Source organism: Chenopodium album, chromosome 6 (assembly GCF_948465745.1).
Source record: "Chenopodium album chromosome 6, dcCheAlbu1.1, whole genome shotgun sequence".
NCBI classification, from domain to species: domain Eukaryota; kingdom Viridiplantae; phylum Streptophyta; class Magnoliopsida; order Caryophyllales; family Amaranthaceae; genus Chenopodium; species Chenopodium album.
This window is the reverse complement of record NC_137839.1, coordinates 5922809-5947619: the sequence shown is the minus strand read 5'-3', so window position 1 is coordinate 5947619 and position 24811 is coordinate 5922809. Positions and strand designations below refer to the sequence as shown.

At 40.5% G+C, this 24811-nt stretch overlaps 3 protein-coding genes across 5 annotated transcripts; all 3 read left to right on the top strand.

Annotated features, from left to right (window-relative positions):
* Window positions 1-10456: 10456 nt before the first annotated feature.
* Window positions 10457-14066, top strand: LOC145636572 (uncharacterized). Its single transcript, XM_081688151.1, has 3 exons — window positions 10457-11819; window positions 12051-12494; window positions 12544-14066. Exons 1-3 carry the CDS (start codon window positions 10457-10459, stop codon window positions 14064-14066), a joined length of 3330 nt encoding a protein of 1109 aa, XP_081544277.1.
* An 18-nt stretch (window positions 14067-14084) lies between these two features.
* On the top strand, window positions 14085-15166 carry LOC145636571 (uncharacterized). The gene is made up of 2 exons (XM_081688150.1): window positions 14085-14421; window positions 15078-15166. The coding sequence occupies exons 1-2, from the start codon at window positions 14085-14087 to the stop codon at window positions 15164-15166; spliced, it is 426 nt and encodes a 141-aa protein (XP_081544276.1).
* A 2532-nt stretch (window positions 15167-17698) lies between these two features.
* On the top strand, window positions 17699-21987 carry LOC145635727 (cuscuta receptor 1-like). Of its 3 annotated transcripts, none has more exons than XM_081687062.1 (6): window positions 17699-18350; window positions 18468-18623; window positions 18736-18816; window positions 19133-19282; window positions 19374-19448; window positions 19562-21987. In XM_081687062.1, exons 1-6 carry the CDS (start codon window positions 17978-17980, stop codon window positions 21844-21846), a joined length of 3120 nt encoding a protein of 1039 aa, XP_081543188.1. In that variant the 5' UTR covers window positions 17699-17977; the 3' UTR covers window positions 21847-21987. The 3 variants fall into 3 exon arrangements, with proteins under 3 accessions (XP_081543188.1, XP_081543189.1, XP_081543190.1); XM_081687063.1 differs by having other exon boundaries at window positions 17700-18350; window positions 18739-18816; XM_081687064.1 differs by lacking the exons at window positions 18468-18623; window positions 18736-18816 and having other exon boundaries at window positions 17701-18350.
* Window positions 21988-24811: the final 2824 nt, after the last annotated feature.

Sequence of the window (24811 nt, the reverse complement as noted above, 5' to 3'; positions counted from 1 at the left end):
ACCTCGGCAGCTGTATTTTTCCGCTTGTGGGCGGCTGCCGATATTTCGTTATGTCCTAGACAGTTCTGAATTCTATAGCTCATTTTCTGAGCCTTTGATTTTTATCTGATGCATTTCTCTTCAACTACTCTGCCTTATTTTGAATGCTTTACTTTTTTCTCAAAAACTTGCTAAGTACAAAGCTTTCAGCTTGAAGAATTCTGCTGAAGATAAACTTGCGCTGACAGTGCTTCCTGCCTCCCTCAGTAATCCGAAGACTCAGGTCTTTGGATTACTGAATTGGATTTCTGCCTAACTTTAAAAACGGGTATCTGAAACACAAGGCCAACTGAAGGCAATGTTTCGAATAATGGCTTTCTGGGATACAAGGCTCAGTTAAGGCAATATCCCAGACTTGTCCACAGATTTAGGCCTTTGGAGAACAAGTCTTGCTGAAATTTAACCTCAGCTGAAAGACCAGAGCTCTTTGAAAGGCGAGTTCGTCAGCAATCTGAAACCCAGTTACCCGTAGGCGAAGGTTTCAGACGAGGCTGAATAAATATTTTATAATAGTTGCCGTTATCCTTGGTTTTCTCTCTATCTTTAAAAATGGATATCAGAAACACAGGGCCAACTGAAGGCAATGTTTCAAATAATGGCTCTCTGGGATACGAGGCTCAGCTAAGGCAATATCCCAGACTTGTCCATGGACTCATGTCTTTGGAGAACAAGTCTTGCTGAAGTTTTAGCTTCAGCTGAAAGACTAGAGTTCTTTGAAAAGACGGGTTTGTCAGCAATCCGAAACCCAGCTACCCGAAGGCAAAGGTTTCAGACGAGGCTGGATGAAAACCCTTAAAGAGTAGATAGAATGAAGAAAACTTAAAAGAATAAAAAGTTGCAAAATTTTATAGAAATGGTGGCTCTGAGGCCTTTCATTAATAGTTCAAAATGTACTTACAAAGATTGTTCTGCCCCGAAGGGTTTACACATGGTATTTCTTAAGTACATCAGCGTTCCAGTGATTTTTCAGCTCAGTTCCATCTAACTGGCGAAGTTTGTATGTCCCTGGCTGAAGCTCATCATAAATTTCATAAGGTCCCTCCCATGCAGCTGAGAGTTTCCCATGGATTCGGCCTTTCTGAACTGCAGCAGCATTCCGAAGGACAAGATCTCCAATTTTGAGGGGCCTTGCATGGACCCTTCGGTTGTAAAATTTGCTGATTCTCTGCTTGTAAGCAGCCATTCTGTCTCGGGCTGAGTCTCTCACTTCGTCAAGGAAATCAAGGGATTCCTTCATAAGTTGCTCGTTCTCAGCCGAGAAGTGGTGCACTCTTAAACTTTCAAAACCGATTTCCACCGGAAGAACGGCTTCGGCACCATACACCAACTCAAAAGGTGAATAGCCCGTTGCCTCTTTTTCAGTTGTCCGAAGTGACCAGAGGGTTCCTGGAAGCTCCTCTATCCACTTGGACTTTAGATCTTCAACCCTTTTCTTCAAGGCGTTGAGGATTTGTTTATTTGCAGCTTCGGCTTGGCCATTACTTTGTGGATGACACACTGCTGAATATGCCAGTTTGATGCCGAACTGATTTGTGTACCGCCTCAGCGGTAGATTATCAAATTGCCTTCCATGATCAAAGACAAAAACCCTCGGAATACCAAAGCGAGTAATAATATTCTGCCAGATAAATTTCCTGACAGTTTGCTCTGTGATATTCGAGGCTGCTTCAGCCTCAATCCATTTGCTGAAATAGTCGATGCCGACTATTAACCATCTTTTTTGGTAGGGTGCATCTGGAAATGGCCCCAGAATATCCAGCCCCCATTGGGCAAATGGAAGCGGATTTAGGATCGGCTGAAGGTTTCTAGCTGGCTGATGGATGACTGGTGCGAATTTTTGACATTTCTCGCACTTCCTGACCAGCTCCTTGGCGTCAGAGACCATGGTGGGCCAGTAATATCCGGCCCTCAATGCCTTGTGGGCTAGGGTCCTTCCCCCAATGTGGTTTCCACAGATGCCGAGGTGAATTTTCCGAAGGATATAATCTGCATCTGTTGGTCCCACGCATTTCAGCAACGGGGCTAAGAAGGACTTTTTTAGAAGCTCTCCTCTGAAGACGATGAACCTTGAACTAGCTCTCTTCAGCTTGGAAGCTAGAATTTTGTCTTCGGGAATTTCTCCCCGAAGCTTGAAAGCTAAGATGGGGTCCATCCAGCTGGGCTCTGGGTCGGCGCAGCACACTTCGGGTGCTTCGTCGACACTTCTTTCTCGGCGCACCTCCACGTATACAGATCTGTTCAGCTCGGTGAGAGTTGAACTGGCAAGTTTGGAGAGTGCATCGGCTTGAGCATTCTGACCCCTTGGGATCAGCTGCACTTCAAATGTTCTCAGCTTTGCAATAACTGATTTGATCTTGGCAAGATAATTTACCATGGAGGGCTCTTTGGCCTCGTAACTGCCACCAATCTGATATGCAACTAGCTGAGAGTCTGTTTTCAGACAAACATGCTCGGCTTCCAGAGAGATGCACAATTCTAGGCCTGCAATTGCTGCCTCGTACTCAGCCTCGTTGTTCGAAGCCTTGAAAGAAAATTTTAGTGCATACTCAAAGGATTTGCCTTCGGGAGAGGTTATCACTACCCCTGCCCCCGAACCATTTACGGTGGAGGATCCATCCGTAAACACGGTCCAGATTTTCTTTTCATCGTCTAACGTCTCCTGGTACGAGCATTCGGCCAGGAAGTCCGCTAGAGCTTGAGCCTTGATGGCTGCTCTCGGCTGGTATCTGATGCTGAATTCAGTGAGCTCAAAGGCCCACTTGGCCAGCCTACCCGATTTTTCCACTTTGCCGAGAACTTTTTCCAGCGGCTGATCAGTGAAAACCACTATCTGATGGCAATCAAAATAGGGCCTCAACTTCCGAGCGGCTACCACTACTGCAAAGGCAATTTTTTCGAGTAGAGGGTAACGAGTCTCGGCATCTGTCAGAGTATGACTGACGAAATAGATCGGTTGCTGAATTTTATTTTCTTCCCTCAGCAGCACTGCACTGATGGTGGCCGGGCTAACAGCCACGTACAGATATAAAGTTTCTCCCTCCACTGGACTAGCCAGAGTTGGGAGCTGAGCCAGATGCTCCCGAAGCTGCTTGAAGGCCTCTTTTTGCTCTTCTTCCCAAATGAGCTCCTTTGTTTTTGGAAGTTTCAGGGCTTTGAAGAAGGGTAACCCCTTGTCCGAAGCTCTTGAAATGAACCTCGAGAGGGCCGCCATTCTTCCGGTGAGCCGCTGAACGTCCCTTTTTGTTTTCGGCTCAGGAAGATCTAGAGCAGCTTTAACTTTGGAGGGATTGGCATCAATCCCCCTCTTGCTGACCATGAATCCAAGGAATTTCCCTGACTTCACCCCGAAGACACACTTCTTCGGATTCAGCTTCATTTGATGTTTTCTTAAGGTGGCGAAGGTTTCAGCCAGGTCCTTAACATGGTCTTCAGATTTCTTGCTCTTGACGATTGAATCGTCGACATAGACTTCCATGTTTCGGCCTTTTTGATCGACAAAAACCTGATCCACCAGTCTTTGATATGTTGCCATAGCATTTTTCAATCCGAAGGGCATCATTTTGTAATTGTACACCCCGGCGTTCGTGACGAATGCCGTCTTTGCTCGGTCGTCGGGGTGCATGAAGATCTGATGATACCCCGAGAATGCGTCCATGAAACTAAGCAAGGCGTGACCGCTCGTCGAGTCGACTAGCTGATCGATTCTCGGCAAGGGATAGAAATCCTTCGGACAAGCCTTATTTAGGTCCGTGAAGTCAACGCACATTCTCCAGGTACCATTGGACTTTTGAACCATCACCACATTGGCCAGCCATTCTGGATACTGACAAGGCTCGATGAAACCTGCGTCCAGCAATTTTTTGACCTCGGCTGCGATGTCTCGGTTCTTATTTACGGAGTAATTCCGTTTCTTTTGCTTAACTGGCCGACATGTTGGGTCGACGTTAAGCCTATGGGAGATGAGGTCTGGACTTATCCCAGGCATATCGGCTGCCGAGAAAGCAAACACATCTCTGTTGTCCCGAAGGAGTTGAATAAGTTCACAACGGGTGTTCGGATCAAGGTCCATCCCGATTGTTACACATCTCTCAGCATCTCCTTCGGTCAATTCGACCGTTTCAGTCTGATGATCCGTGTCCATTGCTGATGGACTGGATTCTTCACAATCCGGCCTGCTGTCTATATCAGCAGGCATCCCAGACTTCTTTTTCTTCGGCTGGCTCCATGAGTCTTTCGGCTCAGATGAAGAGCTTGCCTTCTCTTTTTCTGACCCTTTTTCTTTGGGTACAGAACCTTGCGCTGAAGCACTTAGGCCTTTTGGCTTCTTCGTGTTCGGCTCTTTTTCTTTTTCTTTCTCCTCCTCATCCTCATCATCGTCCTCTAGGCGACTAGTGGATGGCTTGAGGTAGTTGCATCTTCGGGCTTCCTTTTGGCTGCCCTGGATCCTTTCGGGGAAGCCGGCGTCTGAAACGTATATCATCAGCTGATGATAAGTTGAGACAACCCCTTGGATCTCGTGAATTAGGGGTCTCCCCAAAATCACGTTGTACACTGAAGGAGCATCAATGACCAAAAATTCGGTCATGACATTCCTAGCTGCTTCGTCGCAGCCGATGGTGACAGGAAGTAGGACCTTCCCATCAGGGTAAGTTGAAGCCCCATTGAATCCGGATACTGGGTAGGATACCGGCGTGAGGTGCTTGGGCTTTAGCTTGATTTGATTGTAGGCCTTCCGAAACAAAATATTTGCCCCGCTACCACCGTCAATTAAGACTTTGCTGACGTCGTGGTTGGCCACCGTGGCGATTATCACCAACGGGTCCTCGTGAGGGTACGTCACCCCCCGACAGTCAGCGGCTGTGAACGTCATGTTCGGCACCGGTGACTGGGGTGGCTGTATATCAGCATGATTCACCTGATGGGTCAGAGCCCTGAGGTGACGTTTGTGCTCCCTCCGAGAGCATGTTCCTCCCGAGATAACATGGATTGGAGGGAATTTTCCTTCCGCAGTTTTGCTGTTCTTTCGGGGGAAGTCAATTTCTTGCCGAGAGTCTTTCTCAAGCTTCTCGGCCTCTTTTTTCTCGCGGTGATCCGCGATATATTTTTTCAAGTACCCTTTCCGGACCATATCCTCGATTTGGTCCTTCAGCTGGATACATTCTTCGGTGTTGTGTCCCGGTGATTCATGGAACTCACACCACTGATTTTTATTCTTGCGCTGATACCACTCTGGGAGCGGTCTCGGCTTTCTGTAACTCTGCTCCTCCTTCGTTACACTGTAGATCTTAGCGCGCGGAAGGGAGAGCGGAGTGTAAGATTCGTACTTGCCCGCGAAAGGAGCAGATTTTTCCTTCTTCGACTCATTGGCCGAAGATTGTTCCGAGGCTTTCGCCTTTCCCTTTGCCTTTTGGCCTTGGCCTTCAGACGAGGGTGCTTGTTTTTGTTTCCCTCCCCCAGATTGGGGTTGGGTTTTTGCTTTGTTCCACTCCTCAGCTCGGATGAACTTATCCGAGGCATTCAATGCCTCCTCCAGGGTCTGAGGTGAATTCATGACCATGAAGTCGGAGAACGGCCCAGTTCTGAGACCGTGCTGAAGGGCGAAGACTGCCAGCCCTTGGTCTAGCTGAGAAATGCTGGATGACTCGTTGCTGAAGCGAGTTAGATAGTCTCGGAGGCTCTCGGCCTCACCTTGCTGCAGGCCCATGAGCTCTGCGGTAGTCTTTTCTCGGCGATTTGCCGTGGAAAACTTGCTCTTGAACTTGGAGGACAGATTGTCCCACCCAGTAATCGAGCCCTCTTTAACTCCCTTGGAGATCCACGCTTGCGCGACCCCCTTGAGAGTGGTTGGAAAATATTTGCACCAAGTTGCTTCGGACCTGGGGCAAAGATGCATATGAGCCTCGTACGAGGCAATATGGTCCTTCGGATCCGAAGTTCCATCATAAGTAATGTGCGACGGGATTTTGACCGTCGGCACATGGGACTCCAATATCCATTGCTCGAATGGAGAACTGGAGGGCAGCATCACGGCTTTGCCCTTATTCCCAGCCGAAGGGACCGCGCTCCGCCCTCTCAGAGAGGTAGAAGTGGTGTTCGTCCCGGGCTGGGAGGTCTGGGCCTCGGCTGCGGGGTAGGAGAGGCGACTGTGCACACTTCGCTCCCTATCGCCGAGCCGGTCATGAACGCTTCGGCGAGCAGTTTCTGGCCGAGAGGCAGAACTGCTGCTTTTATGGGTTCGGCTCGTGGCGAGCTGAATGGAGGAATCCCTGAAGAAGTGAGAGTTCCTGTTTTTCTCCCTCTCGGTTCTCCAAGTATCCTCTTCCCATTCGCCAAGCTCCTTAAAAGAGGAGAGTTTCCCCCCCTCCTGGCCGAGGCACCTCCGCTGGTTTCTGGTTTGCGGAGGGGTTCGGCCGCGTGGAGGTGGCACGTTTTGGGCCTTCATGGCTTCCATGAGGACCGCCAGGGCTCTCACTACCTCCTCCGAGTTGGGTCCCATCAAGGGTGTCCTCGACTGAGAGCGAGAGTTGGTGCGAATGCTCCGAGATTGGCTCCGGGCATGAGATTGAGTCCTTTGACTGGACCAGTCGTCCTCATTTGACCGAGGTGGGCTCGGCGGATGATTGGACTGGATGATAGGAGATTCGAATCTCTCCCTAGGCTCCTCCCGAGAGTCGGGTCCCGCGGAGGGGCTCCTATCCCGAGGAGGAGATAGGCTAGGAGTGGGGCGTTCCGAGGGACCCCCTCCTAGTGACTTTCGGCGCTTTCTCATAGGAGAAGCCCCGTCGTTTTTGTTCTTGCGATTCTTAGCCATTGGAACTAAGATTGAGGTAGAACGATTGAAATTGGCTTAAGGATTTTTTGAAAGTCTTCCCCACAGACGGCGCCAAATTGTTTCGGGTAAAAACAATGGGACCTTGCCGAAGGTCCAATGAGGTGGTGAAGACTGGGCTCAACCCAAGTGATGATGGACCGAGGGTTTCCTGCACAGCAAACACACGTAAACTAGCCTCGGGGGTGTTGCCGAGGAAGGCCCCTCCGATGCTAAAGTTAGTACAATGTGTAGAGAGAGAAAGCTATGCAAGAGAATTAATTGCTTGAGGCTTTGTGTTTGTACAAATGTAATATTGATGGCTTTTATACCTTGGCATATATGGGAGAAATGGGCTTGGGCCCAATTAACTTGCCTTGTGGACTGATCTTGACTTTGGCATTATTTGGAGAGTTGAACCTTGACCTTGGGCTTTTAATTGGATCATTTAATGACTTGGCCCAATTGGACTAAATTGGACCCAAACAACTTATAAGACTATGGATGCTTCTTCCGCTTCACCGCTTGTTAATTAATCTCTTCTCTCTATTAGCAATGAAATATGAAAAGTTGGTATTATTTCCTTAATAAAATCAAGTTACAAGAACTAAAAGTAGTCCAACTTGCCTAGAGGCTTATCTCTTCTCTCTTTTACCAATCTTTAATTGATGATATGCAGTCTAACCTTCACTTGTCAATTCATATTCTAAGTTGGTTCTCATAACCTCGATAGCCTTAAATTCTTAAGAAATCTTTCGCGTACAATTATTGATACGTACAACCATCACACAAAAATTAGGCAAATCTCATTTTAGATAAATTAGAAGCAAATATCACATTTGAAGTTGATACATGGTAGGCGGCTTTCATTATTTAAGCTGGTATGATTGGTTCGTTCCTTAATATTCATATTTATATAAATGGTATTTGGTCATTCTGTTGAATAATTTCTATATGTTTCGTGTTATTGCTTCCCATTTTATATGTTTGGCATGTCCTTTAAACAAATTATTTTGACAGGCTTAAAAACAAATTATCACTATAATTTGGTCCAATTATTATATACTCCGTATAAGATGTTAATTAAAATTCAGGTCCAGGATTTTAGCGTGGTTAGCGGGGCGGAGGGAAGACTTGCAAGTTGCAACTTCCAAGTCAAGCATTATCTCCAAGGTTTCACAATCGTAAATAATAACCATATATGCGTATGGACCGTGTTTTTTAGTCATCAAGTCATTTTCCCAAGTCTTGATTTTGTACCATTGTGGATGTCGTTGTACATGTCTAAGAGACTAAGAATCATTATACCAGTATATTAGTATATTACACTTATTTTTTCACTTTACTTTTATGAACCAATTCTATAATTAGGTGACTAGGTGAGTGTAGAGAGTCAACAAGTTAAATTAAATGGCATTCTAAACGAGTACACGATACGACATATTTTCTTAAACAATGAAGCTTACACGTTTTTTTATTAATAATGGCATTACTGATAAATATGTTCAATAAGGCTTAAACTTTAATTATAACAAGACAATAGACACGAATTGGACATAGAAAAAGCAAGTTAGTGTCAAGGGTTTCCAACATGTTTGAACAGGTCAACAACAATACATGACACGTTTATTATATTAAATGGGTCGAGTTAATGTTTAGATTAGTGCTGAAACTAATTAACTTATCGTCTCTAGGTCAATTCGATTTATGTATTAATCTCTTTGTATGGTCAATTATATTGATGTATTAATCTCTTGGTATGTATCACAATACACAATCACAGTTGACTAAAAATCAAAGTCTTTGGCTAGTATAATGGAACCATTTGTATAAAAATGGCACTTAGGGAATTCCGGAATTTTATATGAATATAATTTGAGTATATATAAAATTAACAAAATATAGGGTAACTAATGCTCTCTTACCACTAAAAATAAAAAGCATACTCAATACAAATTAATCCTAGAACTTTTTATTTTATTTTATTATAAAATTAGCCAAAAAAAAAAAAAAAAAAAAGAAAGGTGTAGGTAAGTGGTTATGGATGAATAGAATTAATAAGAGAGATTGTTGAATATCTAATTTCCAAAGTCCCTCGCGTAGGGTGTGCTGCGCTCTCTGTTTAGGGTTTCGAAAAAACCATATTTTCTGTTCAAATTCTGTATTTCCCTCTCAATTTCTTCTCTATAACTTCCTAATTCTGAATTTCTTTCAAGTTTTTGTGATGATGGACGATCAATTGGTGAAAGATTAAGGGAAATTGAAATTAACAGAGGATGAAAACTTTGTGCTTGGAGAATCGAGTGCGATGACGGATGAGGATGTTCCGAATCATAGAATTGCGCTTTCGTTGGTAGGGAAACTCCTTACAAAAAAATCTTTTAACATTGAGGCTATGAAGTGTGTTTTAAAGAACCTATGGAGAATCGATGGCAATGTTGCAATTCGCTCTGTTGAAACTAATCTGTTCGTGTTTCAATTTTTCTGTTCGGAGGATCGGAAGAAGGTTCTTGATGGAAGACCCTGGGCGTTTGATAATCAAATGCTTTTGCTGAAAGAAATTTGTATGGATGAACAACCCTCTGATGTATCGTTTGAATATTGCCCTTTTTGGATTAGACTTCTCGATGTCCCTTTTGGGAGACGTTCTGATCAATTTGCTCGGGAAGTTGGGGATTGTATTGGGGAGTGTATTGATGTTGATGAGTCTGATCCTTTGGGTTGGGAGGAATATATGCGTGTCAAGGTCATGGTGAACATTACTAAACCGCTGCGTAGAGGCATGAAGGTGGCTGTGAACTCTGGGGAAGCTAAGTGGGTGGGGTTTAAATATGAGAGGCTTGGGGATTTCTGTTATTTTTGTGGCCGTATCGGGCACAATGATAAAGATTGTGAAGAGAAAGACAAATGCGATGCTGAATCGACCTTAGTATACCAGTATGGGCCGTTCTTATCTGCGTCCCCTCATCGTTCGAAAATCTCTGATGCTGAAAGGGAGCGTGAGTTGAAATGGATGGAGAATCTGTCATCTAAGGGAAGAATTCAAAGATCGGCTTACAATGATCCTTCTGCAATTCGTCTGGGACCCCCGAGTGCTGCAAGGAAATTACTATTTTCCCCTCCTAACGATGCTGCTGTTAACACCCCAAAACCGAGAGCTATTTCATTAATGCCGGTGGCTATTGAGGGTAGTAACAAGGTCGTGCTTAGACCTGTTGCTGCTGAGGTTCCTGGGAAGTACGCTGATGCTCAAGAAGTTGTGAATAATTGTGAGAATGTAAAGGTGGGTGAAAATGATCCAGGTTCGAAAGATGGTGTTCATAATAATAATGTTTTGGTTCCTGGAGATGGTGACAAACAGGCTTGTGGGTTGAAGAGGATCAAGAGAAAGGCCCATGACAGTGATGTTGCTGATATGGATATGGCTGAAAGTATGGGGGAGTCGAATGTGCCAAGGAAGAGACGTGTGGATTCAATCATTGACGATGGCCATGCTGCAAATTCAACATGTCCTGAGAAGAAATTGAAGCTAAGTACTAGCAACAATTTTTCTGATTTTTCTGTATCTAAAGTAGAGGGTTATGGGAATACCCAAACCCTCGAAAAACGATGAAAATATTAAGTTGGAACTGTCACGGGATTGGCAACCCGTGGACAGTTAGGGCCCTTCAAGATCGTTGTTGGAGGGATAGGCCAAATATTGTGTTTGTAATGGAAACGATGATTGATGACAAGCGTTTAAATAAAATTAAAAATAAATGTGGCTATATTGATGGTGTTTGTATTAGTAGTGTGGGTAAATTGGGTGGGATGGGAATGTGGTGGAAAGATATGAAGGTGAATGTAGTGTCTTACTCGGCACATCATTTTGCTATTGATATTCTGGATGACAATAATTGTGAAATTTGGAGAGCTATTGGTATCTATGGATGGCCGGAACAATCTAATAAACACTTAACTTGGTCCCTCATGGTGTCTCTTAAGACTCAATGCAATTTACCGTGTATTATGTTTGGTGATTTTAACGAGATACTGTGTTTGACTGAAAAAGAGGGTGGAGTACAGAGGAATGATAGGCTTATGGATGCTTTTAGGGATGCAATGGATAATTGCTCTCTCCGTGATTTGGGTTACAAGGGCAACATCTTTACTTGGGAAAGAGGCAACACCATTGACACGTTTATGAGAGAAAGGCTGGACAGATTTATAGCTGATGATGATTGGTGTAATCTTTTCTCAACGGCTGTGGTTCGAAACATGCCCATTTTTAAATCCATTTCGGATCATGCACAAATCATTTTATCCACCGAGAAGGAAGACAAGAGGGGTAGTGTAAATGCTGCTGTCAAGTTTGAGGCTCTCTGGCTCTCGCGGGAAGAATGTGGCGAGGTGGTGGCTAAAGGTTGGGGGGATAGTGCGGGGTTGGGAATGGCTCAAAGGGTGGCTGTGTGCGGCGAAAATTTAAAGTCGTGGGCAGCCACCACGTTTGGGTCAGTGAAGAAACGCATCAAAGAAGGGGAGGAAAAAATGAAGGAGTTAAAAGGGGGTGTCATGGATGGCGCAAGGCTGGCAGCTTGTAATTCGTTGTCTAATGATCTTGAAGCTTTGTATAGATTGGAAGAAACGTATTGGTATGCTAGAGCGAGAGCTAATGAACTTAGAGATGGCGACAAAAATACGAAGTATTTCCACCACAAGGCTAGTCAGTGGAAGGCTCAGAATAGAATAAAGGGACTCCGTGATGAAAATGGAGAATGGTTCGAGAAAAAGGTTGATTTGGAGAGATTGATTTCTGCTTATTTCTCTAACATTTTCGCTACTAGCTCTCCGACTGGGTTTCAGGATGCTCTGGGTGGAATTGATAGGGTTGTGTCGAATGATATGAATGCGATGCTAGACTGTGAGCCGACTGCAGAGGAAATTAAATTTGCTCTATTCCAAATGCATCCGAACAAAGCTCCCGGCCCTGATGGTATGCACGCTCTCTTTTTTCAAAAATTTTGGCATATTATTGGCCCTGATATTATTGCTTTTGTTAAAAGATGGTGAAGGGGGGATGTGGATTTATCGGAGGTTAATAACACTTGCATTGTCCTAATTCCAAAATGTGACAATCCGTCTCATCCGTCGGAGTTTAGACCTATTAGCTGTTGCAATGTCATATATAAAATTGTGTGAAAAACGATTGCTAATAAGTTGAAAGGAATTTTGGATAAGGTGATTTCCCCTAATCAGAGTGCATTCATTCCGGGTCGTCTCATATCTGATAATGCTCTGGTTGCTTTTGAGATATTTCATGCTATGAAAAGGGGAGGGGAGGGAAAGGATGGGAGTTTTGCGTTGAAATTGGATATGAGTAAAGCATACGATAGAGTAGAGTGGGTGTTCCTGGAAAGTGTCATGGATAAAATGGGTTTCTCGGAAGCTTGGATTGGTAGAATTATGAGTTGCCTGCAAAGTGTTCAGTTTGCGTTCAAAATAAATGGGCAGATTTCTGGTTCTGTTATTCCGAGTAGAGGATTACACCAAGGAGATCCGATTTCCCCATATTTATTCCTTTTATGTGCAGATGCTTTTTCTACTCTGTTAAATAAGGCGGCAAATGATGGTCTTATTCATGGGGCTCAGATTTGTAAGGGTGCTCCTCGTGTGTCCCATTTATTTTTTTGCTGACGACAGTATTCTTTTTGCTAAAGCAAATACTCAAGAGTGCTCTGTGATAGCTAATATTATTAGCAAATATGAAAGAGCGTCGGGTCAGAAAATTAATTTAAACAAAACTGAAGTGGCTTTTAGTAAAAAAGTTTGTGCAAGACGGCGAAAAGAAATTGTGGATACCTTGGAGGTTCGGGAAGTGGATAGACATGAGAAATATTTGGGTCTGCCAACTATTATTGGGAGATCGAAAAGAGCTATTTTTGCAGGTTTGAAGGATCGTCTCTGGAATAAATTGCAGGGCTGGAAGGAGAAATTCTTGTCTACTCCGGGCAAGGAGGTATTGATTAAAGCAGTTGCTCAGGCTATTCCTACTTATATGATGAGTATTTTGAAGATCCCTGATGGTATTATTGATGACATTCACTCTCTTTTGGCTCGATTTTGGTGGGGGTCTACGGCGGCAAGGAAGAAACTTCATTGGCAGAAATGGGAGGAGTTGTGTCTACCGAAAGCTCTTGGGGGTATGGGTTTCCGTGACCTCCGTGTTTTTAACCAAGCTTTACTAGCAAAACAATGTTGGCGGCTCCATCACAATCATGGTACTCTTCTACATTCTGTCTTAAAAGCAAAGTATTTTAAAAATTGCGATGTGTTAGAGGCTAGCCGTGGTTATGACCCGAGTTATACTTGGAGAAGTATGTGGGGTGCAAAATCTTTGTTACTTGATGGTTTGAAATGGAGAGTTGGAAATGGTAGCAACATTCCTGTTTGGGAAGCTGCATGGTTACCCGGAAATTCTGCTGTTTGTGTGCCAACACCTTTGAGCTCTAGTAATATGGAGTTGCGGGTGTGTGACTTAATAGACCATGATGTTATGGCTTGGCGTGAGGATATGATTTCAGACAACTTTAATGCCTCTGATCAAGCTTTAATTCTGTCAATTCCGTTGTCCTGTCGAATAACAAGTGACATTATGTATTGGTGGCCGAATAAAAATGGGATGTATTCTGTGAGATCCGGCTACTGGTTTGGGAAGCAGAACCTTGCATCTAGGCAAAGTCAGCCGAACACAAACGTATGGAGGCTTGTGTGGGGGCTCAAGGGACCACCTAAACTCTCTCACTTTTTATGGAAAGCTTGTAAGGGCTTCCTTGCTGTTAGGGAGAGACTGCAATACCGCCATTTAATTGATGATATGACTTGTTCGATTTGTGGGAATGGAGACGAATCTGTGATCCATGCTACCTTTGAATGCAATGCTGCTAAGGAAATTTGGGCTGCTAGTAATTTTTCCCATCTTATAGCTCAAGCTCCATCCTCTACATTTGTGGACAGACTGGTTTGGGTGGCTTCTCAGATTAGTAGCAGCGAATTAAAATCATTTGCAACACTAATATGGGCTGCTTGGTGGTGTAGAAACCTGGTGGTATTTGAAAACGCAAGCTTCTGCCCTATTAGCATCGCTGCAAAGTTATCAACATTTGTGGTAGACCATGGAGAGTATGCTAATAAGGTGTTCATGGGTCAGGGTGGGTCTGCAATACAATCTGTTTCAGCCTAGATACGTCCTGCTGCGGGTATGGTGAAGGTGAATTGTGATGCTCATGTGGGAGGGTTGACGGGGCTTGGAGTTGTGATTAGAGATGATGCAGGGAGGTTGTTAGCTGCTGCTGTGAGACAGGAGAAGAGTGGGCAGACTGCAGATATTGCTGAAGCAGCTGCCTGTCGCTACGGGCTTCAAGTTGCCAACAGGCTTGGCTTCTCCTCTCTGGTGCTTGAGTGTGATGCATATAACGTAGTGCAAGGTGTGAAGAATGCTGCTGCCAGTTTTACTCCCTTCTCTTTATTAATTGATGATATTTGTCGGCTCTCTCGGTCTTTTAATTGCTTTTCTATTTCTCATGTAAAGCGTGCGGGTAATACTCTAGCGCACCATGTTGCTAGATGGGATTCGAATGGTTGTAATGAACTTGTTTGCCTAGGTCCTTTCCCCCAAAGCCTCCTAACTTTGGCGGAAATTGACCTCTACTAATAATTTTATCCGCAGGTGTTTTCAAAAAAAAAAAAAAAAAAAAAAAATTGGTTATGGATGATGACGGTATTGGCTACTTGGGTTGAACCGTTGAAGTAAACAACTCCTTTTGCATGCCCCCGGTTTACAGTAATTTTATTGTACATCGAACATTTTTACGAAAAAGTGACCCTTTTTCTTTATAAAAGTGACCCTTTTTCTTTACAAAAGTGACCCTTTTTATTATAAAAGTGATTCATATTTTCACAAAAGTTACCCCTTTTTTACAAAAATGACCCTTTTTTTCCACAAAAGTGACCCTTTTTCTTCACAAAAGTGACCCTTTTTTTCACAAAAACAGAGTATTAAAATAAAAAAAATAAACACAAAATACAAAGGTTACCCCAATGGCTCTACTTTCATCCCGTATCTTTATCTCTCCTCAAAACTAAACATTTCCACCATTAACAAACCTTCAAATTCTCTCTCCTCCATCAAAACCTCAACCCCCTTCTCCCTCTCCGTTACCAACTGCAAGCCCTCATATTTTTCCCTTCATAGTTGTCGTCATCGTCACCTCTGCCGCCATAGTCATCACCACCTCCGCCGCTGCCATGTTTGCCACCATCAAAGTAGATGAGGCGAAATGATAAAAACCCACAATAAGGTATATATGCAATTGGGGTCGAGGTATTCGGAGTTGTTGTAATTCCGGACTTCAAACTCGACAAATCGGGGGATGGGGGGAGGTCAGAAGCGCAGGAATCAGGGGATTGGGATGGTTAGCAAGGTCGAAATCGGAGGGGGACGCCGGATTCTTAGGAGAAGCTAAGGGAGTGGCGACAGGAGTGGTGGTTTGGCAGTTGTTGGTTGTCCCAACTTCCGCCATTCACTAATTTACTGAACACCGGCTTTTTTTAAAAATTTGTGTGAAGTAAATGGGTGTTTGGAACAAGAAAAAGCTGCTCTTTTGCAGCTTAAACAGAATTTAGGAGACCATGCATGTGGCCGGTGTCTTAGAAGTCATCAAGTCATTTTTTATGTATGACTATTTTTCCAAGTTTGAGATTTGTGCCATTATGATTTTCGGAAGTCATCAAGTCATTTTTCAAAAGGGTCCTTCACTCTGAAATGGGCGGAATGAACATTTAGTTGTCCAATAAAGAACATACGGTTGTTTTGTAAAAAACATATAACTATTTCATAAAAAAAATTACATATATCTGTAAGCTGTATTGTAATGAACATATAGTTGTTTTGTAAAGAACATATAGCTATTTTGTAAAAGGTCAGATAAGTTTTTGACCGAGTCGATCTTTGACTGAGCTTTGACCGAATTTGACCGAGTTGATCTCGAGTAGCTTGCAATTTGATTTGTCTTAGTAAAACTCTCGATTTGGTGTAACATCTTTTCATTCTCTTTAACATCTTTTCATCTCTTTAACATCTTTTCATCTCTTTAATTTTGTCATTTAAGAGTACTTAAATAATTTTTTATTATTAATGTATAATCTAAAATAAAAGTTTTTTTTTTTATTTATCAAAATATCTTTATTTTTGTATATATAATATTATATGAAAGAATTCGAGCTTCTTATGAGCTTTCGAGTCGAGTAATGATCATCACAACTCGATTCGTTAAAATTTCGAGTCAATCTCGAGTTCGAGTCGAGCTAACTCGAGTCGAGTTTTGACCGAGTCGAATTCGAGTTACTCATAAGTTGTCTTGTCTCATAAGCACCCCTAGTTGGTTCTCATAAACACGATAGCCTTAAATTCTTAAAAAATCTTCCGCTTACAATTATTGATACGTACAATCATATTCAAAAAATCCCACCCTTACAAAAACGTATACAAATGTAACTACTTGCTTGATGAGATCTTACGCGTACAATTATTGATACGTACAATCATTACACGAAAATTAGGCAAAATCTCATTTTAGATAAATTAGAAGCAAATATCACATTTGAAGTTGATACATGGTAGACTTTCATTAATTAAGCTGGTATGATTGGTTCGTTCCTTATTATTCATATTTACACAAATGGTATTTGGTCATTCTGTTGAATCATTTCTATTTGTTTCCTGTTATTGCTTCCCATTTTATATGTTTGGCATGTCCTTTAAACAAATTATTCTGACAGGCTTAAAAACAAATAATCACTATAATTTGGTTCAATTATTATATACTCCGTATAAGACGTTAATTAAAATTCAGGTCCAGAATTTTTAGCGTGGTTAGCGGGGCGGGGGGAAGACTTGCAAAGTTGCAAGTCAACTTCAAGTCTTATCTCCAAGGTTTCACAATCGTAAATAATAACCATATATGCGTATGGACCGTTTTTAAAAGTCATCAAGTCAATTTCCCAAGTCTTTTTTTTTTTTTTTTTTTTTTTTTGAAAAAGTCGTTTTCCCAAGTCTTGATTTTGTACCATTATATTGTGGATGTCGTTGTACATGTCTAAGAGACTAAGAATCATTATATATTAGTATATTACACTTATTTTATCACTTTACTTTTATGAACCAATTCTATAATTAGGTGACTAGGTGAGTGTAGAGAGTCAACAAGTTAAATTAAATGGCATTCTACACGAGTACACGATACGACACATTTTCTTAAAAAATAAAGCTTACACGTTTATTATTAATAATGGCATTACTGATAAGAATAACTTTTGTATACATCCGGTGTACAGTAATTTACTGTACATCGGGGATCACTTTTTATCAAATTTAGGGTCACTTTTACAATTTTTTGGGTAACTTTTATCAATAAAGTATAAATACTTTGTAACATTTATTTATGTTAGGGTAACATTTATCCATATTAGGGTAAATTTTGCTTATTTTAGGGGTAACTTTATAACGGATGCACAATATTTATTGTACATCCGATTTATTTAAAAGTTTGTGTACTGATAAATATGTTCAATAACACTTAAACTTTATTTATAACAAGACAATAGACATGAATTGGATATGAAAAAAAGCAAGTTAGTGTCAAGGGTTTCCAACATGTTTGAGCAGGTCAACAACAATACATGACACGTTTATTATATTAAATGGGTCGAGTTAATGTTTAGATTAGTGCTGAAACTAATTAACTTAACGTCTCTAGGTCAAATCGATTTATGTATTAATCTCTTTGTATGGTCAATTATATTGATGTATTAATCTCTTGGTATGTATCACAATACACTACTATCACAGTTGACTGAAAAATCAAAGTCTTCGGCTAGTTTAATGGAACCGTGTGTATAAAAATGGCACTTAGGAAATTCCGGAATTTTACATGAATATAATTTGAGTATATATAAAATTAAAAAAATATAGGGTAACTAAATGCTCTCTTACCACCTAAAAATAAAAGCACACTCAATACAAATTAAACCTAGAACTTTTTATTTTATTTAATTATAAAATCAGCAAAAAAAAAAAAAAAAATATAAAAAAAAATGAAAGGGGTAGGTAAGTGGTTATGGATGATGACGGTATTGGCTACTTGGGTTGAAGTAAATGGGTGTTTGGAGCAAGAAAAATCTGCTCTTTTGCAGCTTAAACAGAATTTAGGAGGCCAATTTCCCTTAGATCTTCAGTCTGAGTGGTTAGCCTCCTGGAAGGAAGGTAAAATAAGCAATTGTTGTGATGATTGGGCAGGTGTTACGTGTGGACTCAATTCTCGAGTAGTTTCTCTCTATTTAGAGGGTTCTGATGACCTAGATGAGTCAGTTGAAGTGCATTTTAATGCTTCTGTATTGCATCCTTTTGAGGAACTTCGAGAGCTTAATCTCACTTACATGGGCATTAAAAGTTGGGATGAGGATAAAGGTAATGCATTAGACTTCAACACTATTTATATTATCATTACTTTTGTGTATTTTGGATTTGTAGATGACTTGTTTTTTGACTAAATTGCAATGCTAAATCTGCTTCAATTTGAAATAGGTGCACCAAAGTTGTCATCCAAGCTTAAAAGTCTTGAGTTACTTAATTTACAATACAATAATTTTGATGTAAGTAGCCTATCACAATTACGTGGATTTTCGTCACTCAAATATCTATTTTTAGACAACAACAATTTAAAGGGATTACAACTTCATGGTAAGCTTGAAGCTACTTTGTATGCCTATCGATTTCTAAAAATCTGTGAATCTAGCGCCATTATATTTTTCAAATTTACATACCTAATTATATATTATTTCTTGAGATGAAGCAGATATAGAAGCCATTAGTCAAAATTTAGAAGAGTTGGGTTTAGAAGGTACTGAAATTACTAGCTTCCAAAATAATAACGGTAAGTTATTCTCGTTGTTTTTAGTTTGAATAAAAATTATTCCCATTAATGCTAAGGATAGTTAGAAAATCTACATTAGTTGTTTTGTATACGGTATAGCATTGAAACCTTGTTTTGACACCAAAATGCCACAAAAGCAGTAGTTTCCTAGTTGGCATACTTGACCAATAGAACGAAATAAATTTTGTTTTATTTTAATTAATTTTCATTTTCTACAAAGAGGTAGAGTTAATTAACTCACAATTACTACTGCATGCATTATATTTGATCTGCTGTAACTACAATTATACACTAATAACGATGTAATAATATATAGGTTCTACAAAGTTGTCATCAAGTCTTAAGGTATTGAATCTTGGAGGGAATAAGTTGGATAACAACATCATTAGCCAACTATCTGGATTCCAATCACTCCACACTCTAAATTTGAGAGACAACCAATTGAGAGGAGTTGTTCCATTAAAAGGTAAGCATGGAATTAGTTTTTCAGCTAGTTGTAAATCTATAAGTATTAATTTATGTACTTACTTGATTAAAGTTATATATATGTGTGACAGCTTTGCATCAACTAAAGAATTTGGAAAAGCTATATTTATCTGATAATTCGATCACTGGCATCACTAATTGTAATGGTATGGTAACACTCTTTTAATTTGGTATTACTCATATATTTTGGTCTTATGGAACTATATAGTAGTATATATACACACTCATATAGTCATACTGATATAATAATAATATGCAGGTTCTACAAACTTGTCATCAAGCCTTAAGATACTGGATCTGTCTGGGAATAAGTTAAATAATAACATGTATAGCCAACTGTTTGAGTTCCAATCACTCCACACTCTGAAGTTGGACTACAACCATTTGAGAGGAAATGTTCCAACCATTTTATATCTTGTCACTTTGTCAGCTTCATTTTATGGTGGCCTAACCTCACTTCAAGAGTTGTATCTCTTTGGTAATCAACTTGCCGGGGGAATTCCGACATGTTTGCAAAACTTGACAAGTTTGGTAACATTGGATCTCAGTGGTAATGAATTGATAGGAAATATTGGGTCATCTCCTCTGGTTCATCTCCTCTCTCTTAAATATCTCATACTATCATACAATCATTTGCTAATTCCTGATTCATTCCAGTCGTTTGCAAACCATACCAACTTGAAGTACTTTTTTGGAGACTCCAACCAAGTTGTCCATGAGGTCTCCAAACACGATTCCCAACCTCCTTTCCCTCGAGGACTGCAACTTCAGGCACTTAGTCTGTCAAATTGTGCACTCTCTACATACCCCCTCTTCCTTCGCCATCAACCAGAGTTGAGGTTCATTGATCTTTCTGACAATTCACTCCAGGGGGAATTCCCGACATGGCTTATCGAGAATAACCTTAAGTTGGATACACTTTTCCTTAGCAATAACTCCTTCATTGGATCACTCCAATTACCTTCTGTTGTGCATGCCTATATAAGCCGAGTATGGGTTGCCAAAAATAAGATACAAGGACATATTCCAGCAAATATAGGCGTGATATATCCCAATCTTGTTGAATTGGACTTGTCCTACAACAGATTCAAGGGAAACATTCCCTTAAGCCTTGTTGATTTACGCTCTCTAAAAGGTTTATATTTGTCAAACAACCTTTTATCAGGAGAGATACATCACCTAACCAATAGCTTAGAGTCTCTTGATCTATCAAACAATGCTTTTGAAGGCGAACTTCCGTTTTTCAATGGCTTATTATCCCTGCTGTTCTTAAATTTACAAGGTAATAAATATTCAAGTGGCCTCCAAAAGAACAAGTTTGGTCCAAGCTTAGAGTTTCTCAATCTAAGTAATAATTCACTAGAAGGTCATATTCCTAATGACATATACAATTCTTCCCAACTATGGAACTTGGACCTATCATATAACAGATTGAATGGACTTTTGCCAAAAAATTTCAGCTCCAATATCCAAAATCTCAGGTTAAACGATAATAGATTGAGTGGTCATGTGACAGATGCATTTTGTAACAGTTTCTCTTTGTTGTCTCGCTTGGATCTCAGTAATAATTACCTGAGAGGTCGAATTCCTGCTGCAATCAATAATCTCACTCAATTGCAAGCTCTATTCTTGAGAGGTAATCAGTTTAACGGTCAAATACCCTTTCAATTGTGCTTAGTTGAGTTGCGTTTGTTGGATCTTTCCTCCAATAATTTATATGGCTCTATTCCCACTTGCCTATCTCAATTATTTACTACTCGTAGTGGGTACGATGGTGGAAGTCTTTCTGTTGATATTGGTATGGACTTTGAGTTAATAAATGATGGCAGAGTGGGAGAATTGATTTCGATGAAATTAGATTCAGCTCACAATATTATTTACCGCAAGGCAGAGTTTGTGACAAAGAACATGGCTTACAATTACGAAGGTTTCATCCTTGATTACATGTATGGAATAGATTTGTCTTGCAACAAATTAACAGGCCACATACCACATGAGCTTGGTGATTTGAGCAACATCCAGACATTGAATTTATCTCATAACCAATTATGGGGTGTCATTCCATCGTCTTTTTCAAACTTGAAGAACATCAAGAGTTTAGATTTATCCTACAATCACTTGAATGGAAGAATTCCAGCTGAAGTTACAAATTTGGATACTCTTGAGGTCTTTAATGTCAGCTACAACAACTTATCAGGAAGGATCCCACTTCAAGGTCACTCATTAACCTTTGATGACACCAGTTACAAAGGCAATCCATTCCTTTGTGGACTTCCTTTGTCCGTCAACTGCACTACAGATGATACGCCCTCCACGAGTACAAGTGAATCCCAAGATGAAGACAGTGGCTGGATTGACATGGAAGCCTTTTATATCACCTTCGCGGGATCTGGTGTGACTATGTTTCTTGCGGTTGTGATAATCATGTTGATTAATCCTCATTGGTGGAATGCATGGTTTTATCTTGCTAAAGCATGCATCCTTTCCTGCTACTACTTCTTCGAGGACAGCATAAGAAAGCTAAGGAGAGCAAGGCGTGTTTGATGATCATGAGGTTCTTGATGTGAAGGTTTCTTCGTCACTTGTGAATGTGATAATGTATGATTGTATGGTGCCTCGCTTGTTGTATTTGATGACTATGTATAATTTATATGACTATGGATGCATGTTCCGCTTGTTTATCTACTCTCTCTCTTAGCAATCTATCCTAATATATTAAAAGGCGTTTATAAAAATGTCCACTTGTCACGTAGACTCCCCTCATTACGCCACGTCATGCACAAGGTGTTCCTAAGAACGTCCACGCCACGTCATGCACTTATAATAAATAAATAAATAAATAAGAGTTCTCCACAAGATTTGAACACGCAACCTCTAACTCTAAAACTAATTGTTTTACCACCAAGCTAAGTTATTTTTTATACTACCTCCGTTACATATTATTTGCAACGATTTGACATAAAGTAGAGAGGGAAAATGTCTAATCATTGCAACTTGCAAATGATATGAAACGGAGGTAGTATATTCTTTTGAATACAAAATATTAATATGTAACAAATCAGAATTCAATATGAACAACAAATTTATTCCTTAAGTACTTGTATACAACATAGTACTAGCACCCATTTTATGTCCTTTAGGGAGTGAACAAAGGTAAATTAAGATATGTGCTAAAGGCTCTGTTTAACATGACCTTCAAGCAACTTACTTCCTCTGTATCTTTAGATATGTGCTTAAAGCTCTGTTTAACATGTGCTTAAGGCTCTGGTGTGAGAATGTTTTATTAGTTTAACCTTGAACACTCATCCTTTTTCATCAAAAAGATAAAGGCATTTGTTCTTAATAGAGGCAATTAAGTTAACTCTAATCAAATCACTTAACTGAATTTAGACTTCACATGGCAACAAATTAGCAGTTGGCATAATAAACCTCACTTCCACCTAATAGATCCTTAGAAGAGACAAAGAGTATCAACCTAGTCACTAATTTCTCTCACTTTCAGCTAAGTGACAAGGAATGATTAATGACTTCAGTTTATCAACTTTCACATGATACCCTGATTATACCCTTCCCAGTTCCCATACAAAATTTTCAACCAAAGTCACAATATAATCACCATCCATATTCTAAACACCAGGTAATTAATCAACTCAAAATTAAGACCAAGATAGTATATGTCTACAATACAAGGGGCAAGAAGATGGGACCTCAAGTGATAGGACTTTCACAGACTATAGCATAAGATTGGGTTTTAGCCTTTTAGGTTCATGAATTTCTTTCTTTATCAGGCATTCAGGCGAGTACTCATAGAGGATGTTTATAATTCTAGAATCTGCTACTCCCTTGGCTTTTTACCTCTAGGCTCAAGCTCAAACCTCCACACAAATGGGATGGGTAAAGATCTTCTTTATTTTAGACTCTCAGTCCCTACATTTTGAGGGTCGTTACTACATATTGAGGCATCCCAAATTTCTTTACCTGATAGCACTTAATAGTGTTTCATTTAAATCTAACTCTGCTACCACCAAAAGTTACTTCACATACGAAAAATAAGTTCTTTGACAATATCTAACATCATGCTAACCATCTGCTACTCCCTTGGCTTTTTACCTCTAGGCTCAAGCTCAAACCTCCACACACACGAGATGGGTTCTTATCTTAGACTCTCAGTCCTACATTTTGAGGGTCACTACTACATATTGAGGCATCCCAAATTTTTTTCCCTGATAGCACTTCATAGTGTTTCATTAAAATCTAACTCTGCTACCACCAAAAGATACTCCACATAAGAAAAAAAAGTTCTTTGACAATATCTAACATCATGCAAATATATGGTATGCCCTCTAATGCTCATTATTGAATTTTAACTCCTGTAACAACCCTGAACAGCCCTGTTTGATTTGAAATCATTAAACCAGTATGGGACAGGGAGCTAGGCTAACCGCCAGCCAGCAGATACAATCAGAACTTGATTTTGATACCAGATTTATGACACTCATATAATTAGCTTTTATAGGTATAACATGTGGCATTTTTCTTATTTAAACTTCAACAAGATTGACCAAAGATCAATGAAATTATCATCAACTCACATTGAGTTACAAAGGTACCAATCAAATTAAACAAATAATATTCCAATTCTACAAGGGCTAAACATATCATCAACAAGTTAAATTAAGGAAATTAAGTGTTTTTCACATAAGTAGTATTCAGTTATCTTGTCTTACCCGGCTAAGATGCAATGCCAGCAAATCCCTAATCCTCGCAGCACCTTCATCGACCTCCCCATCATAAACAGGCATATCCTGCTCTCGAACACAACCCGAATCATCATCACTTGATATTTCTCCATGCTTCATCAAAAAATTATTCAGCACACAGGCAGTGATGACAATAAAAGGCAAGAATTCAACAAACTCCTCCTTCCACCTCCTATTTAGCAACTTCCAATTAGCTCTAACCCTCCCAAATGCCATCCTTACTAACTCCATTGCTCTCTTATGCACCTCATTGAACTCCTTTTCGCTCGAGCTCGAATCCTCTGCCTCACCCCTGCTCACAAAAGGAGTCAAAAGCCATGGCAAACAAGGATAACAAGAATCACCCAATATATACTGAGGCACCAAATTTCCATCAATTAGCTCAATTTCAGGACCATTCAACAGCTCTTTGGATTCCTCCACACTCGAAAACAATCTTGTTTGTCGTAAAATCGAATCGGGATCGAATGTACTAGGCCAACCAGCAGAAACATCCAAGAATCTCCCATCACAATCAACCAAAGCTTGAACCATCAAAAACCCATCTTTCCCCAAAATCTCACCTTCTATTGGGAATTTCTCAACCCCTAAAACCCCACAACAATTAATCAACGAAATCCGCTCAAAACCCACCAAAATTCTTCCCAAATCTGACCTAAATCCACCCAAATAACCACCCAATTGATCACAAATCACCTTACAAACAGCATAAAAAACCCTACAAGCATCATTCGAGCTTAACCCAAATC